General features: G+C 34.0%; 1 protein-coding gene across 4 annotated transcripts in view; it reads left to right on the top strand.

The window, feature by feature from the left end:
* Window positions 1-20,502, top strand: part of LOC126741875 (protein Skeletor, isoforms B/C) — a 56,368-nt gene that overhangs the window by 26,905 nt on the left and 8,961 nt on the right. For 3 of the 4 annotated variants that reach the window (XM_050448329.1, XM_050448327.1, XM_050448330.1), the window contains exons 3-8: window positions 5,297-5,408; window positions 13,428-13,646; window positions 15,924-16,124; window positions 16,191-16,211; window positions 20,071-20,247; window positions 20,303-20,499. In XM_050448329.1, coding sequence (XP_050304286.1) covers window positions 5,297-5,408; window positions 13,428-13,646; window positions 15,924-16,124; window positions 16,191-16,211; window positions 20,071-20,247; window positions 20,303-20,499 — 927 coding nt within the window. The remainder of the gene's footprint in view (window positions 1-5,296; window positions 5,409-13,427; window positions 13,647-15,923; window positions 16,125-16,190; window positions 16,212-20,070; window positions 20,248-20,302; window positions 20,500-20,502) is intronic. The other variant, XM_050448328.1, reaches the window with a different exon arrangement.

Here is a 20,502-nt window from a genome sequence, read left to right as displayed (position 1 = left end):
CTTGCGCGAAATTAAAAAACTCATTAGATCATGGTAAAACAAATGAAATGAAAATATTCAAAGTGAAACTTCAATTAAGGCCGATTTTAATATAAATAAGGCGTCGTTGTCAGCCCCAATTTGGGAAATCTGATATGACGAAAAAGGAGTCTACATTACCGGCAGTTTATTGTGTCCATTTAAATGGAAATGAGGGAGTAACATCATCGCTGGTATTAGTTTCCTTTTTTTCGGGGCATTCTCTGGAAATTCGAGGTGTAGTTTATTCCACACAGTTGAGCCACAGAATGATTTTTAAATTCCAGGCAGCTGAGCCATGAATTATTAGGATTTTTAATAATTTCATGTAAAGTTTAAATGAAGTCAATTGGAACAGCACCAGTTAACTTGGCTGGTGACCATTTTGTAAATACACCAGTTGTCAACATGCTTTTATTTTTGATAGCAAACCAGACACCTGCCAAATATATTGGTGGTGTTCCAATTGACTTCATTTAAACTATACAACTAAACACGTTGACTGAAGACTATTAGAAACATTTATTCATCCCCTACGAGATAGTTCGATTTAAAAGTCGCGCCAAAATTCAGACTTGAACCTGCCACCTAGTGGCAAGACTACTGATCGCTAACTTTCCTTGTGTCTCCTCTTAGATGTCGCGTGGTGTATCCGCAGTTTGCTCGGCGCCGTTAAGGTCATTATGTTTGGTAATATATAGCAAAAATTCGACTGCAAATGAAAAGAGTTCGTCGCTTCTGAATTAAATATATGGAAGAACATTAGTAAATTAGGGAGCATTTGGTACACAGGCTTCAGAATGAACGACAGAACCGTAACGGAAGTAATTGTTTGATAAGAGTACGAGTGCTTTTGGTATTATAGGACTAGGAAGAAATCCCAGAATTTCTTAGACCACCTCACTGGGTTTTCCAAGGGTATTGGCCTGTTTATGACCTTTATGGTAGGACAATCAGGAGCTCAAGGCTAAGAGATTTGGGGACTAAGTATACTCGCTGGACTCTGATCGGTTCACCTAAGATTAGACCCTATAAGGCCATGCTCTACCTCTGAATAGAAAAATTACACTTTTAGACCGATTTTTTCCAGAATTTTCACATTGTCGATAAACAAAAACCTAGTCCCAATTTGGCGTTACAATCTTCTAGCAACGAATAAAATACGTTATATGATTGATTATATACTGATAGTACTTTTCTTTACTGGCAATTTAAATCAACTTTGTCACTTTTGTAATCACAAGTTGATGTCAATATAGGAATCACATAATGCAACTATTGATCATTGCAATTATATAATGTCATCAGATGCAATGATCTATGATACACCTAGCAATTTAGTGGTTCCTAAAGACACTCGACGATTTTTTTTTCAATTCAGTTCAATTTGTATTGGAAAATCTCTACAACATCTGTTGATAAGGCCCAAGTGCCTTTGAGGTGATTTCAGTTAAGTGGGGTATAAAATTTAAACAGCTATCAACGGTAATACCCAGGTCTCCTAAGGTTATTGTTATTGATATAGTAAGAATGATCAATAATATACTGATTGCTACAGAAGCATATTGAATGAAATTTTTCAACATTTCAATCCATAGCACAATCCACACAATCATTAAGCGATTTTGCTGTCAGGTACATCTTCAAGGCATCGACAAAAAGAAGCGAAGAACAGTTGGGAAAACATTGGGAGATGTGGTTGAATAACAAAGTTCTTAAGTGTGACCCTTGTGGCACACTTAGATTGATAACCTTGGAATCGAAGAACCAATCAACAACCATTCTCTTTTTTGTATATATTAACATTTGGTAATTGACCCTCCAGAGAATTGGCCAGAGTCAGCAAATGTTAGAAGATTAACCCAGTAAAACGACCAGCAACAAAGCCAAACAGTTTATCCATAAGTTTCGACTGAAGAGTGAGAGTCATAACATCGCAGATCAAACTTTCGAACATCTTAGGTCACTTGGGAATTATCGCCATTTTTTGTGAATGTAACTCTTCTGATTGGAGGAATACATTACTAGTAGCCAAATGTAGATTTTAAACTGTTCCTGGAGAATAACCCGTTTCTGTCCGATTAAATACCGAAAGGGCGAGGGGTGTTTTCGCCACCACCCTTTCAAATAGACCCACTCGATGGGTGGCGAATACTTAAATCATCAAACGGATACGGATATTACCATTAGGATAATTTGGGCCCCGTCCCCTTCTGCACATCCCGAAATATTTGCGGCCAAATGCATTCGGGGGCCGCACGATGATCATTCAATGTCTTGTTCTGGTTAATTATGTGGCATGTGGCGTCAGATCTTGTTGAATCTCGATTTATGGACCATTTCTTTTGGTTGGTGCCCCAACTTGGTGCAATTTGAAATATTGAAAAATTCGCTTAAAATAATTCTTTTGAGGGTAGAGTGAAGGCTTTAGAGTGTTCTAAAATAAGTTGCAGCTCTTTGAACCGGTACACTGATTAAATAATACTAGTAAAAGAGATATTGTCAGATCCCAAAAAACACTCAATAACCCTTTCGAGCATGTTCTTCCATGAACATGATAAAAATTAACTTTAGTTGTTTTTCATGGGCTTTTTCTGAGTGGAATTGTACAAATCCGAACGATTATACACACGCCCCAAAGCAATAAAGTCATCATCAATTTCATGCGGAAAATACCAGATAAGCCTGGGGATTGTGTTGCGCAACCCGGTTTTTGTTTCCTGTTTTGTTCCAGAAAGGGATTTATGCATTTTACCACATAGACAATTTAAATAGGCGCGGCCTATTTGGATTTTTCCGGTTGACCGGATATACGCGGCCATATTGGAAACGGATAAGTTCCGGAAATCCTTTGATTATTCTTGGATCGTGGATATTCAAAGGATTAATCTGATTGATCGGTAAAATAAATTATTGTTGGAAGAACTTTCCATTATTTTTAGACCCTTAAAACTCTGTCGGGTTTTTTCTAATCATACTAAAACGGAGGGTCCTTCGGTATAAATCTTTTCACGGGTGATTGCACCTACGTCGTATATTTTAAGAACATTGATTGTTCAGGAGATGTAAAAGGAAGAGCTTTTCACTTCAAAGAAAACTCACTACCTATAAATACCGCACTAATTGATTGGAAACTTGACAACGTTGAAAATTAATGTTGGCAAGAGCATCGTTGCCATTGTTAAGAAATTAGTCTCGAAAGTTGAAGAAGTTTTCTATTAAATTAATTGGTATTTCTTAGGAGAAAATGCTCTTATCTCTGAACCCCAATGGGATAGAGACTTGAAAATTGGCACACGGATTCTCCAAAAAAATTCATTGGGCACCTATTTCAGCGTTTTTCCCGAAAGTTTGTAAAAATTGAGAAATTAGCCTTGGAAGTTCAATTTTTATTACTCAAAAAAAAATTAAATTGCTTAGAATGATATGCTTGTATCTTTGAGCCTAAGTAAGCTAAAAACTTGAAAATTGGCACACGAACTCTTCAAATAAAATTATTCAACACCTATTTTAGCATTTTTTCCAGCAAATTTTAAAAATTGGGAAATCAGCCTTAAAAGTTCAAAACATTAAAAAAGAAAAATTGAAATTCCTTGCAAGAAAATGATCGTATCTCTGAACCCGAGTGAGCTAGAGACTTGAAAATTAATACACATAATCTTCAACTAAAATCATTAGACACCTATTTCAGCATTTTTTCAAAAAAAAAATTAAAAAATTGAGAAATAAGCATTTGAAGTTTAAAAATTGTTTGTCAAAGAAAATTGAAATGCCTTGGAAGAATATACTCGTATCTCTTAACTCGAGTGATCTAGAAACTTGAAAATTAGCACACAGATTCTTCGAATTAATTCATTGGACACCTATTTTAGCTTTTTTCCAAATATTAAAAAAAAAATGAGAAATCAGCCTTGGAAGTTGAAATTTTTTGGAAGAAACTGCTCGTATCTCTGAACCCGGTTAAGCTAGAGATTTGAAAATACGTACTCATATTTTTCAAATAAAATTATTGGACTTGACTGCCTGGAATATTGAATCAATTATCTTAAACAATAACTCACCACCTGTCGAATTTCAGTCAATTGGATCAATATTCAATGCAATTTTTCGTTTCGATACTCGCTATAGATGGCGTTAGGTAATTCCGACTGACAAATCTCGAACCGTCCATCTATTTGTCAAAGAACGCATCAATTTTGTCAAATATGTCATTTATTTGTCAAATGTCAAACCCTTGCTTCCCATGACTCAAATGCCTGGAATAATGACATAATTTCAAGCAATTCGTTCAAGATTTCACTACAGACGGTGCTACCTAAATAATTTCATAAATATTGGCTTTTAATTCTGACCTCCTAATCTCTTATTTATTTGTTAAATGTAAAACCTTTGCTTCTTATCGCTGTCAATTGTCAAATCTGTCCAGTTTAAAACGTTTACTCGAGTTCGCTGTAGATGGCGTGGACTAAAATTAAAATTTATCCCAGTGTTTTTTTCCCAAAAACTAATATTAAAGCAATATAATATATCAAACATTTTTTAATTAACATCCACGCTCCCGATTTAATTTAAAATAACTCTTTCAGGCCAAATATAATATTTTTTAATTAATTTCCTCTGCAACCGATGTTCGTTTTAAATCTGAAATTGACTCGAAATTAAAAACATGCATAGAGAACCTCCTTTGTCTCCTGTTACACATCTTCAATTAACTTAATGAAACCAATGGAAAAAATCAAAGATCCTAAAAGGTACGAGCGAAGGGAAGAGGAGGGTGGAGGATGTCATTAAAGCAGATTAAATTCTCGGCGTAATAAACGATATTGAAAGTTTGAAACATCCCATACAATCATCCCGCAACTGATGACATGGCAACTTGGGGTTGAACGCAAGGGGGGCGACTTTTTAAGGCCTACTAAAACAAATAGGCCTGATGGGGTTTGACATAAGAACCTTTTTATATAATTAAAACACTTTTTTACATTGTAAGATATTTTGTAATTAAATTTCGCACTTGAGCATTCTGCCATTGGTTTCGGCACTCAGCATATTCGGTTAAAACTTGATTGGCTCTCGGTTAAAAAACATTTTCTTAATTCAAGAGCCATCAAATTCGAAACACATTTAAAATTTAGTAAATGTTTCACGAATAATCAAATGTTTGTCAAGTTTTACGTGGATGTACAACAATATCTACTGCTCCTAATATTTATTCCAAGTTTTACTCTGAATTCTTTGGGGTATTTCCCCGATGGCATTTACGTTGGCTTTGTTTTAGGGAACCCCCGGTGCTGAAAGCTCACAACAACAGCAACATAATCCTACGACTGCCTATGGGGAAACGAATCAGAGATATCCGATGGCTTTCAGTTTGGTGTCGGCGATTTACCGTAAGTTTTTATTTTTCGAGTGCAACTAGCACTGCAATGTTGCAATATTATAACCGTATAAATTAGTCAAAAAAAAAATTATTGGGAGGGTAAACGCCTGGGAGTAAATGGAATCAGTTTAGCATGACCGGCACAACGGACGCAGTCATTCGGGGCTGAATCCATTTAGGGCGGGAAACTGAGCCGTCGGCCGATATATGTTGCAACATCGTCAAGGGTTCGTTACAGGATATGATTTTCGATTGAAGTCATTTATTTTGTTGTCTTATTACTTATTTGAGCCATCATTTTTGCTTGGTGTAAAGAGGAAAACGGATATCACGGCTCCTGTGTCGTCCCGAGATTTGTTGCGCAACGGGTTATCATCCCTGCCAATAATAAATATAATTTTATTATTGCTTCTGTATTCTGTTGCGCAGCCGATTAAGTTAGAAAGAAATTTTTAATATTTTATTGGAAATCGGGTCAAGAAATAAGTTTCCTGAGCTGTTGCGTACTCTGAGCAACAAATTCTATTAATTGTTGCGCAACATACCATCTGTTACTTTATTGAATCTTTAAATAATTTTTTTATCAATAGCGGTTTATTATAAAAACAAGTTCCGTGGATTATTGCACAATAAATCGTTTTAGAAAGAGCGTCATGTTTGAGCAACTAAACCGTCTCTATGTTGCACAACCTAAAATGTTAAGAAGAAATTTTAAATATTTTATTGGAAATCGGATCAAGCAACAAGTTTCCTGAGCTCAAATCAGTCATGTCTGAGCAATAAATTCTATTACATGTTGCGCAACATATCATCTGTTATAATGATTTCGACTAAGATCCTTTAATACTTCGTTTTTACTTCATTAAATACTACTAATTTTTCTATCAATAACGGCTTACTATAAAAAGTTTCGTGGATTATTGCACAATAAATCGTTTTAGAAAGAGCGTCATGTTTGAGCAACTAAACCGCCTCTATGTTGCACAACCTAAAATCTTAGGAAGAAATATTAAATATTTATTGGAACTTAGGTCTATAAATAATTTTTCTATTAAAAGAAACTGGTTCAAGCAACAAGTTTCGTGCTATCACTCAACGAATCTCTGTCCATTATACAAGACACGGAATCGATTTTTCATCCTCCGTTGCGCATCATATTCTTTATATTTTCTAATCTTTAATTGCGCAACACATTATTCTTATTATTATTATTATCAAAAAAATACCGTGTTTCATCCACTAAGTCGATCAATAAGCATTTTTTTCCTTGTCCTTGTCATAAAAAGGCTTACATTAGCCTGTAAGAACGTAATGCTCAAAATATTTTTAAGTATGTTGCGCAACAGATCAATCTACTAACGTTCGCATCTAGTATCCCCGACAAGCTGTTGCGCAACTAAAAAACTAGTTTTTTTAAAAAATAAACAAGTTGTGATACTTTCGCGGCTATTTGACGGTAAATAACGTGCGGCGCACTTGAGGCAAATTAGATTTCCGTCGAGGAACAAAAGACAGGGAGCACGGAAACGTTGACACAATGCAAAAGTGTCAGTGTGTGTGTCGCGTCTGGCGCTGATGGGTGCCAAATGAATAATCGTCCGCAAAACGAGTCTGATGGCGAGGAAGTTAATTATAAAACGGCTCTAATCGCCCTCACCATTACGCGCTCTATATTGTCCGTTTATAAAACAAGAGAAAAAATTAAATCGCTATATTTTTTCCGATTTTTTCTTTTTTTTTTTTTGGCGAGAATACGGTTACTGGTATGTTGCGCAACAGTATACGGAAATTGTTTAGAGATCCAGTATGTTGCGTAACAATCAAGAGAAGTTAATTAAGGTATTCCGAATCGGTATTAATATGATTCTATGTCATCAGGCTTGCAACATTTATTATTAACAGATATTTACTATTTGAACCACTTTCCTTTAATGCAAAAGTTATTAATAGTTTTAGAGTAGTAGAGTTTGATAGAATCATACCCATGTTGTAGATAGGTCTTGAAACTACACTCTCTTACTTAAAGGCAGTTCTTGAGGCAAGAATTGCCTCAAATGGGGTATGTTCCATTAGTATGGAGGGCAGCAGATGTTATCGTTTTTCCCAAAACCGTGCCAATCAAAATTCTTTAGGGTCTAAATAAGTCTACCTTCATTTCTAATGAAGACTTTGGAAAGGCTTGCTTTTAACAGAATCGCCACTACATAGAAATCAGCAGGCCTACATGAAAGGGAAGCCGATGGAAATGGCACTTACTCTTTTCTTTGACGTGAATTACTATTATTAGATTTGATTTCCAATGAAATATCTAATATTTTTTCGTAAGATGCGCAACAGAAAAGCGGTTTAGTTGCTAAAACATGACGCTCTTCCTAGAATCATTTGTAGCGCAATTTGCTCTGTGAATAAACCGCTCTTGATAGAAAAATTATTTAGAGATCCAATGTGTCAAGGGATCTCAGTCGATTATAATGATAATAAATGGTTTACTTTTTTACTACTAAATATAATAAAAATATCTGCAATACACTTTCTAGCAAAAGATCTGTTGCGCAACAAAAGACGCAAGCAAGGTAAAACAAAAAGAATAACGATGAATACTCTCGAAATGATTTCTTTTTGCCTGAAATCTTGACATAAATAAGAGAATTTAACCGTTGTGCAATATTACGCTTTTCCTAGCATGAAAACGGATATTGATTCACTTATCCGTTGTAGAATTGACCATGGAACACGTTGCTTGAACAACACGCAATGAATTATTAGAAAATGTAATAAATTTTTTAGCAAAGGATATGTTGCGCAACAAAAGACGAAAATCTGTTGATGAAATATGGATTTTTTAACAGAAAAATAAAAGTGGTTGCTCCAAATGGTTTTTTTATGCCCTGAATCTTGACATGAATAAGAGTATAACTATGATGAGTATTCTCCAAATGATTCCATGAATTCTGACCTAAATAAGAGATTCAATCCATTTCTTAACAAACTCTGGAACATGTTGCTTGAGCTAGGTACACGCAATTAATGTGCAATGAGTTTCAAGATAATATATATCGTCGAATTATGAAGAACCTCATTGTTTATATGAGGCATTGCATAGCAGTGAATAGGGAAGAAAGTGACATTAGATGTTGGTGTGGCTTAGAGCTCGGTTCTTGGGCCCATTATTGTATCTACTCTATGTAGTACCTCCATAGTCTTAAGTGAGCTGGTTTAAAAACGAATCATTTTATGTTTGCAGATGATAGCATGTTCGTTTTCTGTGCTAAAAGTACTATAAAGTGATACAAACTGTGATTTAAATGTATATTATAAATGGCTGTGTCACGACAAACTTACAACGTACGATAAATTTACACTTAAAGTTAAAATTATAGAAGGATATATAAATGAGAGTCATTATTTTCACCTACTTCCTATATTATCATTTCGTTTCTTTAATAGTGCCTGGATTTTCTGGAAATTGCTTCTTTTATGGTTTGCCAGATTAAACCAGAAAAACATCACTTTGTTCCAATACCTTTCTAACTCTTAGATAGTGACTCTAAATATCTGAGATTAACTATAAATAATAAATTAACATAAAGGAACAAGTGTATACCAAAAATTAGTTTATAAAATTTCCCCCATACTCAAAACAATTGAAAGATGCTCTTAATTACTTAATAACAAGACAATAAATCTACCATGCAATAGTTTTGTTGAACCCTATCTAAGATACTTGATAGTTTGTTCTGTTAAAATCTGTTAAACAAAATACAAAGAGTGCAAAATAAATCAATTAAATGTATAACTCTTTACTGTAGTGTATAACAAACATATAACTCAGTACCTGAAATTATTATAAATATTTCAAATTATAAGAAAATTTGTAAATATGATTAATTTATGCACGTTGCACTTGCAACATTAATGTTGCACACCAAATGCTAGGCCTTAAAATTAATTATTTACAAATTTGTTGTGCAATATAGGGTGGGTGCTGTAAAAACATAAAGTTAGTCTGCAAAGTATGTTGCACATTTAAGTATACGCCCTGCCTGCATCTCGGTAAACGCCTTTTAAATAAGCCGCTCTTAAGCTGCGTACTCTCCGCGGACCTGTAAAGTTTCCAAGCAGCATAAGCCTTGCAAACAACAATATTTCTAACGTTAAGCCCCCCCTCGTGCGTATACTTTCCCAACTTAGTGCAACAACGTTTTGATAAAAACATCGTAATACCTTAAGCGACTACTACCGCCAGTTTCCGAGCTAATTGTCGGAATTATTTATAAAAAGGTCCGAGACTCGGCATATAAATCGTCTTGATGTGGAAATCGTCCCCTCTCCCCGCGCGGCCTCTTCTCTCTTGGGGAGGATGGAATAGTAATAGTATGAATTTTGCCAAGACGTTTGAGCCTTTATGTGCCCCAATGCCGCTCTACTTTAGAGCGAAATTTCCATGTTCCCCGGCAAACAGAAGGTTGTACGTTACAGTTTCGGGAATATCGACCCTATCCCGGAGGGGGGGGGGGCAGGGAGCGCATTCGCGTTCAAACACTTTCCGTTAAAATGGCCGGCTTTTCTCCACCGGCCTCCCTTTTACTCCTCCTCCTCCACCTCCCTGTCCCTCACGTTTTTTCTACGTTTATTGGAAAATTTGTTTTTAACTTTAGGCACGGTAATTTAAACTGTATATTTTGAGTTAATTTTCGTTTATTTTGGCCTCATGACAAGTTTTTACTGCGCTTTTGTTTACTTTAAGAGGGCTCTTAATTGATAAATTTAATCGAGATCGGGAATTAGTTCACAGTGTTAAGATCTGGATTAAATTAACAGTCTCTATAACATTTATAAAACGCCGCCATTTTTTTCAATGGTTCACAAGTAACTTGTCTAGATCAGAGACACTACTGACAAGGAAGTAATTTTCAAGATTTTGCTTATCTGCCATTTTGAAAACCGCTTATTGTCATTTTTAATTGTCAGTAAAAGGGAGGAGAGACTTTTTTTTGTAACAAATGGTTAATAATTAGGAATATACAACATAACGCAAACTCTCGGTTTCAAAAACAATATAATGAAATAAATTATAGAAAGAATTGAGAATCAATTCTTTCATTTATTTTATAATTAAAGAACTTAAAGAATTAAGCATTATGAAAACCTGAAATATCAAATACACCTCACTGCACACGAAATTACTAAATATACCTAATACGTACGGCCACCAGGACTAAAAATAACCGCTGCCTGGTGGCCGCCATTTTGTCCCTTTGATGTTGGTCACTCTGCACATTTTCAGTGTTGCCAACAAAAGATACAAATTTAACGACGCTGACATTTGACATTGATCTGTCATGTATTTAAAGCCATATTTTAGCGAGTAACAGCTGAGACACCATCAAAAATGTACATTTTAAGAATAAAGTTTTTAATTTTAGTTCGTTCATAAATGTGTCTTGTTTTAAAACAGCACACAGTTGAAATTTAATTTTAAATTTCAAAAATTGTTCGATTTGTTGAATTTTAAGATTTAGGTTTTAGAATGGTTAAATTGGTTAAATGTGGAAACTCTGATTATAGAAGGAAAGTTGTAGAAGTAGTAAAGTAAAAATAGAAAGAAAATAAAAGTGTTCTTAACTAAATTTGTTAAGTAAACACAAGCAAAAATTTAAAAAATGAAGATCATCATTTTCATGGTGTCAGGATTTATAAGATATAAATTTATCAAAATAATAAAACAAATATTTTAAAGGGCATGCATCGATCCCTGAGTTAATTGAAACGTTGTCTAATTTTAGGTCAGGATAACTTTTTTCATAAACGAAATTCTTAAAGAAGTACAAGAAAAATACTCAGATCTTGTTCAAACATCAATTGAACCATTTTTATTTCTTTCCTTTTAAAAGGTTTTGTGCCTTATCGTTATTTCAAGTGTGTCGCACATGTTCGACTTTCTCATCTGGCTCTGTTGAAAATATCAAAATTCTTGGGAACAGATAAAGGCACGCAACCCTTGGGATTTGCCACCCTAGTGGATACCTACTTTTTAAGAGGTTTGACAAAAATGTAAAATAACATAAAAGCATTCTCTTTACGACTCTCTTTCAGTTTAGATCTCCAATTCTTCTCTCCAACTCTCGTCAAGCAACGCTCATTAATTTCTCTCTCTTTAAATTAGTCTCTTTTATTTGTATATCCTATTTATAATCAAAGATAATCATAGGTGTTGTTACAGTTTAAAGCATTGTACATAGGCTGTTGAATAATCTAGAATATATATTAATTAAAATATATAAAGTCAACAGGCCTTTTCTTTTCCTTCACCGACCTATGGAATTTACTTTGGAGGAAATAAAGATTTTCTCCATCGATGTTTATGGTGTGCCGAGTCATATCGAAACAGATCTAATAACGCAACTATCTTATCGCATCTATTCTTGACTAAATCTAACTTTTTTTTGTTTTTTTTAGACATAACCTCTCAAAAACTTTAATTGTTTTGTTTTCCTACAATTGGCACAACTGAAATTTGTCAGAGTGACCAACATCTGAAGAACACAATCACTTCGACCAGCAGCATAAGAGGACCAGCAGTGATAGCACCTCGAGATGATTTCAAATACCTAAATCCATAATTTCAAATACGTAAATTAATACGTCTCGCCATAATCGAGTCACATCATAATAATTATCTCTACTTTGTCCATCTTCGTCACTCATGCCAACCTAATAAAACGTAATAACTGTCAACACGTATGACGTTATATCTAAAAGCGCGAAATTCAAATTTACAAGACTATTTTTAAATTAATTTAAAACTAATCATAGCTGATGAATAGAAATTAATGTTTTGACTATTTTGGGGCACTAAAACTCTATGCTCGATAATTAAGAAGTTGAGGTTTATTAAAATGGAGGATGAGTAGGGTTATTTTAGATATAATTATACCTTTTACTCTTCTTCTCAACTTGCCAAGAAGAATTGAATAATTCAGAATGTAGAAATTCAAAATCAGTTAGTAAGAGAATATCTCTTCTTATATTGGAAAGAGAATTGGTATTTTAAGGATTCTTTAAAAAAGGACAATGCCTGGAAATAAATTGGAACTTTTATGTATTTATATGGTGAAGTGGGCTGCCTTCACTTCCATGAGAGTGATTTATTGTCTCATTTACCTATTTATGTTTTTTTAATTTAAGCTAGAATGTTGTAATAGGTGGGCCAGTATTTTATAGGAAAAAAAGGAGATAACCACTGGTCCAGTTGTTTCAAAGAGAAAAATAAATCAATTAATATTCTATAACTTTGCATAACGGGACATGGGAAATTCCATATAACTTTATTTATCTCAATACTTAAGTTTAAAGACAGTAAAATATATGTATTCACAGGCAGTACTTTTACAAAAATGCCGGAAATGCCTTGAAAAGTTGGTTTAACTACTTGAAACTCAAGTGACTATTCCGTGCAGTTGAAACTTCCTTAAGGCAATTTTTATTGAGTTCTTTATAGAATAAATATTATAAAAACCAGTTTTTCATTTTGTCGTAAATTGTATCAAGGTCTTTTTAATCATAATGAATCAATTCTTTCACTTTAATATTTAGGAACTTATTAAGTTCACGGACGTTATGTCATAAATAATCAATACTTATATCGCCTAAAGTCAATCTCCGGAGGCGTAAACCGTATCAAACAAATGAGCACCGTTTGTAAAAGAGTCGAAAATTAGCATTTTATCTAATAAGGAATAAATGCCTGGCATGGGAAGGAGAGAGAGAGTAAGGGAGCGTGGCACAAGTGAATTTATGAGCGGCAGGCGTCTGCCTGATTTACTGGCAAAGGCACGGAGCCAGTTTAGCATGACCGACACAACGGGCTCAGCCATTCGTTGCTAAAATGCTTTTAGTTCAGACACAATGCACAATGCGAGTTCCAAGCATCCCCCTGCCCCTTGCAATAATATACATTTTGAAAAAAGTGCCTAAAAGTGAGAAATTTATTGAACTGAAGTTATACTTGACGATTCTCGTTTTCCAGGTGGATTTCGGGGAGGTGTTTATCCCGCCGAACCTGGAGGTACCCAAACCCCGGGTACTGCCAGAATTTAAGCGATTAGCCCACGGACTACGTTCGGACAATATCAGCATCTTGGACGCCAAAACTTTTTATATTCCCAATTTGCATTATGACGGCGCAGGACCGGACGCTTATTTTTGGGTCGGTAACGGATCAGAACCGAATTCTTTTGGATACAAGGTAAGACCAACTTAATGATAAGGCATATAGAGCTATAAATATAGCTTAAGGCTATATTTATATTTTATCACTGGGAAGAAATAAGCGTTTAAATCCTTATAAGTTTCCTAAACAATTTTGCCTACTAGCATGCGATTTGGAGAGATTTGAACTTGAGGTTGCAACTGGTTCGTCGTTCTGATTTTGTGACATTTTTTAATTAAAAAAATCCTTTTTACAGAGATAAAACTTATGAGGGAAAAAAATAAATATAAAAAAAAATGTTCACATTTACCATTAAACGGTATAAAGCTGATGAAATATTTAGTTTCAAATTTGTTCAAACAATCAGTCCTGGATTTACACTAGGGGCAGTCGGGGCAAGTGCCCAGGGCGGGAAATCTCAAGAAAGAAAAGAAAATATTTTCAACGGTATACTTATAAATTACCAAGGAGAATGTTTACACGTCAAATATTAAGAGTAAAATTTGCTTTAATGAAGTAATTGCGAAGATATCATCGAACAGTTCACAACACAAAAAGTAAGGCGCGTCTATTCAAATTGATCTAGCAACCGCACTCGTCAGGACAATAAAACATATATAAACACTTTAAAAAAAAAAAAGAATGATAAGCTAGGATGTTGTATTTCCATAGAGGTCAGATACAGAGTTTTCCTTCAACTGCAGTAGTACGGCACGTTATTATGTAAGTAGTGTTACAGATTTTTGAGTTCTTCTTTCTGTAGAAACATGAAAAGAATTTGCTACTTCTAGATCGTTATTGATAAGGCACAGTTCACAGGCCACAAATATAATCTTGTCACTTTTTACTATTTATTTTGCTAAATTCCTGTTTAGCAGAAAACACAATAATATGTACATCTGTGATATAAACGTAAATGTACAAAATAAATCAGTCGACTGGTAACAGATAACAAACCTCGGCATACGATTTTATCTATCCTAACTTCGCAAGCTAAAATCACCTCAAAAAAAAAGGGCGGCATTTTTTGTAAATCCGGGCCTGCAAACAATTGAATCTGAGGTGTTATACAGAGATAATGGATAGATATATCTTGTAGGGACATCAATAGATTAACATACTCTGAACCATCCAGTAAAAGTTCATTCTGCACTTTCTGAAGTGTCTTTAGACAGAGTTCAGTGACAGTTCATCGTGACAGAGTTGTTTGCTGGTTCCAGGGATTTTTCTTACAGATTATTTAATAGTACAAAATTGTACTGTAAATTGTACTAAAAAGACCTTATACGTGACCAAAGACCTCGCATCATTAAGAAATTTCCAAGGTGTCCCAATTTAAACGAAAGAACTGTGATAATGTGTGCCTTTTTAGTAAACATTTTTAAATAGTTACAAAATTCAATTATTATAACATAATATAAATTTCTATGAAATTCACATTTATCAATCGCGAGCATAAGAAAATTGTTTTTTTACTGGATCTACCATCATGACACTTTTACTAATTTTCACGAACTTTCATCGTTTCTACCGCATCTCACTTCTCTCAGACGCCCTAAATCCACTTTAAATGATGTTTTTATTATGCAGCTTATTGCACTACTTACCAGAAGAACAATTTTATTACGATCGTCCATGTTTCTTGGACTTGAAATGGGTTTGAATGTCAGAAACATGAATATTTTTCCATTTTTCGTTGTCTTTACCTCATCTCACTTCTCCCTAACATGCTGAATCCACTTTAAATGATGTTTTTATTATGTAATCTATTACATTATATACGACAAGCATAATTTCATGGCGATCGTCCATGATTCTTGAAGCTGAGATGGGTTAGACTTGGGTTGGTTTCAACCGCATCTCACATCTCCCTGATGCCCTGGAACCACTGTAAACCATATTTTTATTACGCAGGTTAATGCACTACATACAAGACGCATAATTTCATTACGATCGTCCTTGTTTCTTGACACCCTAAATCCACTTTAAATGATCTTTTTATTGTGCAATTAGTATATATAATGTGTCATATGATTGCCCTTTATTCTGTATTTTTTTCACCAGTTTCCTTATATTCTATTATGTAATTATTTTATCAAAGAGACAGACACATCGACGGGACTCAAAATACCTAATTGTCTTTTGTGTCGCTATAATAGGCTTATGAAAAGTTTATAGGCAGTAAAGCTCGTTAAGTGGCCCCCTTTTAATACCCTATCAGCACGAAGCCATAAAATAACAACCTTCCCTATAATTCAATACTAAAGGATTTACATATACAAATCGTCCAGTCAGTAAAATACTTAATTCCAGGTACCCAACGAGTTGGGTTCCTATGACACTCTGAGGGGATACCTTGGGGAGGACATCGAAATCCAATTACCCGGCACTTTGACGGTTTACGACATCGATTGGTTGGCGGTGTGGTGCGTCCAATACAGGCACAATTTTGGCCACGTGATGATCCCGAAGGATTTAGACGTACCACCGGCCCTAGGACAAACCAAAATATCGGTAAAAGAAATCATTAGTTTGATGTATGGTGATGGGTTTACACTAATTCGGTTTTGTCATTTTTAGCCACCTTGGTGGTATAATCCCGTAAGTAGAACGTTTACTTAAAAATTACTGTTGTGATGAAAATGTGGATAAAATATATACAACAATATTGTCGCGCAACTTATGTTGCCTGGAATGAATGTGTGTAAAAAAATCAATGGCATTAAACTGTTTATTTATGTGATTATTCCAGGCAGTTGAGACGTATTATTTTTCTTATTTCAGGCAATTAAGCTGTTTAAGTATTTTCAGGCAGTAAAGCCATGGATTTTCTTCTATAGGCTGCCCTGCTTCCAGTGCAGTTGAATCATCTTAAGTGTCTAAAATAAAAACAAAATTTATGGGTCAACTGCCTGGAATTACCAAGAATTTTTTTATAACGTATAAATATATTTAAATCGTCCAACTGCCTTGAATAAGCTAAAAATGTAAGCATAATTCATGGCTCAACTGCCTGGAATAATAAATTAACTAAGTTGCTTAATAAGTAAAAAATTAAGCGACTGCCTGAACATTTATTTAAAATTCGATTGTGAAAAGTTCCTTTTAACTATTTACAACGATTTTGACGCGCAATTTATGTTGCTTATACGATTCAGAGTTGCAATGGAATTTCTAAACTAAAGTCAATCTGGTTAATTATGTGATTATTACAGGCAGTTGAGCCATGGATTTTTTTCTAGGCTTTCTGCTTTCTGCGTGGAATACTAAAGTGCTTAACCGTGTTGAAATTCCTGAAATACCAGCAAAATTCGTGGCTTAATTAATAGGAATTTTCCCTAAGAGTGTATGGTTAGAGTATTAATATATTTAAGCCATTCAACTGCCTGGAATAAACTAAATATTAAAACATAATTCATGGCTCAACTGCCTGCAATAATAAACCAACTAAGTTGCTTGCAATAAGTAATAACTAATCGATTGCTTGAACATTTATTTAAAATTGGATAGTAGAAATTTGTTTTAACTATTTGCAACGGTTTATCACGCAATTTATGTTGCTTTTACGACTCAAGAGTTGCAATGGAATTTCTAAAGCAAAGTCAATCTGCTTAATTATGTCATTATTCGAGGCAGTTGATACGCATTGTTTTTCTAATTTCAAGCAATAAGGTTGTTCAAATATTTTATAATTCCTTGCAGTTAAGATATGGATTTTCTTTCAGAAATTGCCTGAAATAATAAAGTACTTAGCCATCTTAAGCGTCCAAACTAAAAATACAATTCATGACTTGATTGCATGGAATCAGAAAGAAATTTTCCCTGAAAATGTATGTCTAGAATATTAGTATAATTAAACCATTCAACTGCCTGGAATAATAAACCAACCAAGTTACTTGTAATAAACAAAAAAATTAATTGACTGCCTGAACATTTATTATTGCCTTAACGATTTATGTTGCTTATATGCCTTACAGTTGCAATAGGGATTTTTAGAACAAATTTAAGCTGCTAATTAATAAAGTACTTAAAACGCACTGTTGTTTAAGTTTAGGCAATAAAGCTGTTTAAATATTTTATAATTTCAGGCAGTTGAGTTGAGGCCCTGTTTCCGGGGTAGTTGTACTTGGATTTTTTAAACGTCAAACACTTAATTGCTTTAAATGAATATCATAATTTATGGCCTTAACTGCCTGGAATAAAATCAAAATTCATGGTTTAAATTTACATAATTATCTAAAAATGCATGGTTAGAGTATTAATATATTTAAACATTCAGTTGCTTGGAATACATTAGATATGATAGCTCAACTGCCTGGAATAATAAATCAACTAAGTTGCTAGTAATAGGTAAAAATTAATCGATTACTTTTATGGCATTTATTTATTAATTTGATAGTGAAAATCTACAATTGTCTTTTAACAATCTTGTCACAGAATGTATGGTGTTTATATGACTTGGAATTGCAATGAAATTTCTAGAAAAATGTCAAGTTGTCCAATTATGTGATTATTCCAAGCAGTTGAACCAAGCAGTTGGTTTATTATTGCAGACAGTTGAGACGTATTATTTTCCTTATTTCAGGCAATTGAGCTGTTTAAGTATTTTCAGGCAGTAAAGCCATGGATTTTCTTCTAGGCTGCCCTACTTCCAGTGCAGTTGATTCATCTTAAGTGTCTAAAATAAAAACAAAATGTATGGGTCAACTGCCTGGAATTACCAAGAATTTTTTTATAACGTATAAATATATTTAAATTGTTCAACTGCCTTGAATAAGCTAAAAAAATGTAAGCATAATTCATGGCTCAACTGCCTGGAATAATAAATTAACTAAGTTGCTTAATAAGTAAAAAAATAATCGACTGCCTGAACATTTATTTAAAATTCGATTGTGAAAATTTCTTTTAACTATTTACAACGATTTTGACGCGCAATTTATGTTGCTTATACGATTCACAGTTGCAATGGAATTTCTAAACTAAAGTCAATCTGGTTAATTATGTGATTATTACAGGCAGTTGAGCCACGGATTTTTTTCTAGGCTTCCTGCTTTCTGCGTGGAATACTAAAGTGCTTAACCGTGTTGAAATTCCTGAAATACCAGCAAAATTCGTGGCTTAACTAATAGGAATTTTTCCTAAAAGTGTATGATTAGAATATTAATATATTTAAGCCATTCAACTGCCTGGAATAAACTAAAAATTAAAACATAATTCATGGCTCAACTGCCTGCCATAATAAACCAACTGCTTGGTTCAACTGCTTGGAATAATCACATAATTGGACAACTTGACATTTTTCTAGAAATTTCATTGCAATATCAAGTCGTATAAACACCATACATTCTGTGACAAGATAGTTAAAAGACAATTGTAGATTTTCACTATCAAATTAATAAATAAATGCGATAAAAGCAATCGATTAATTTTTACCTATTACTAGCAACTTAGTTGATTTATTATTCGAGGCAGTTGAGCTATCATATCTAATGTATTCCAAGCAACTGAATGTTTAAATATATTAATACTCTAACCATACATTTTTAGATAATTATGTAAATTTAAACCATGAATTTTCATTTTATTCCAGGCAGTTAAGGCCATAAATTATGATATTCATTTAAAGCAATTAAGTGTTTGACGTTTAAAAAATCCAAGTACAACTGCGCCGGAAACATGGCCTCAACTCAACTGCCTGAAATTATAAAATATTTCAACAGCTTAATTGCCTGAAATTAACCAACAGTGCGTTTCAAGTGGTTTAATAATTGGCAGCTTAAATTTGTTCTAAAAATCCCTATTGCAACTGCAAGGCATATAAGCAACATAAATTGCGCGTCAAAATCGTTAAGGCAATAATAAATGTTCAAGCAGTTAATTAATTTTTTATTTATTACAAGTAACTTAACAAGTTGAATGGTTTAATTAAATTAATATTCTAGGCATATATTTCCAGGGAAAATATCCTTCTGATTCCATGCAATTAAGTCATGAATTGTATTTTTAGTTTAGACGCTTAATATGGCTTTAGTCAGGCAATTTCTGAAAGAAAATCCATATCTTAACTGCAAGGAATTATAAAATATTTGAACAACTTAATTGCTTGAAATTAGAAAAACAATGCGTATCAACTGCCTCGAATAATGACATAATTAAGCAGATTGACTTTGTTTTAGAAATTCCATTGCAAAGCGTATAAGCAACATAAATTGCGTGACAAACCGTTGCAAACAGTTAAAACAAATTTCTACTATCCAATTTAAAATAAATGTTCAAGCAATCGATTAGTTTACAAGGATGTTCTTCCAGGGCGTTCTTCTTCTTTTGCAGTTGAGTCTGGATTATTTTAAACGTAAAACACTTTATTGCCTAAAATACAAACAAAATTCACGGCTTAATTGCATGGAATTTAGAGTATATTAAACCAAGAATATTCAACTTATTTGCTTCAACATCTTAGACGACTACCACAGCTGCCCCACCTACACCGACAAACTGTCGCGAATTTCTGGACAAACGCTTACAAGTGAAATGGTTGATGACCGGAGACAGGGTAGAAGTTACTTTATCAGCGAGAATCGGAGAGGACAAGTATATCGCCTTCGGACTGTCTGGGCAAAACAACAAAGCCCAAATGGTATTCCGGATTCGTTTATTTGCTTATATAAAACCAATAATTTAATTTTAATTAGATTGGTGCCGACGTAACTGTGGCATACTTCGATAAAGAAACGAGAAGTTTCCGTGCGGACGACTACTACATATCACATTTATCGCAGTGCGACGGTAAGTCCGGGGTATGTCCCGATGAGCGTATCGGAGGTAGAAACGACGTGATCGTTTTACATGGAGAAAGGAGTAATGGTGTTACAACTATTAAATATAGCAGGTG

The sequence above is a fragment of the Anthonomus grandis genome, chromosome 11 (assembly GCF_022605725.1).
Source record: "Anthonomus grandis grandis chromosome 11, icAntGran1.3, whole genome shotgun sequence".
NCBI lineage: Eukaryota > Metazoa > Arthropoda > Insecta > Coleoptera > Curculionidae > Anthonomus > Anthonomus grandis.
The sequence above is the reverse complement of the archived record's forward strand: the minus strand, read 5'-3'. Positions and strand labels throughout refer to the sequence as shown.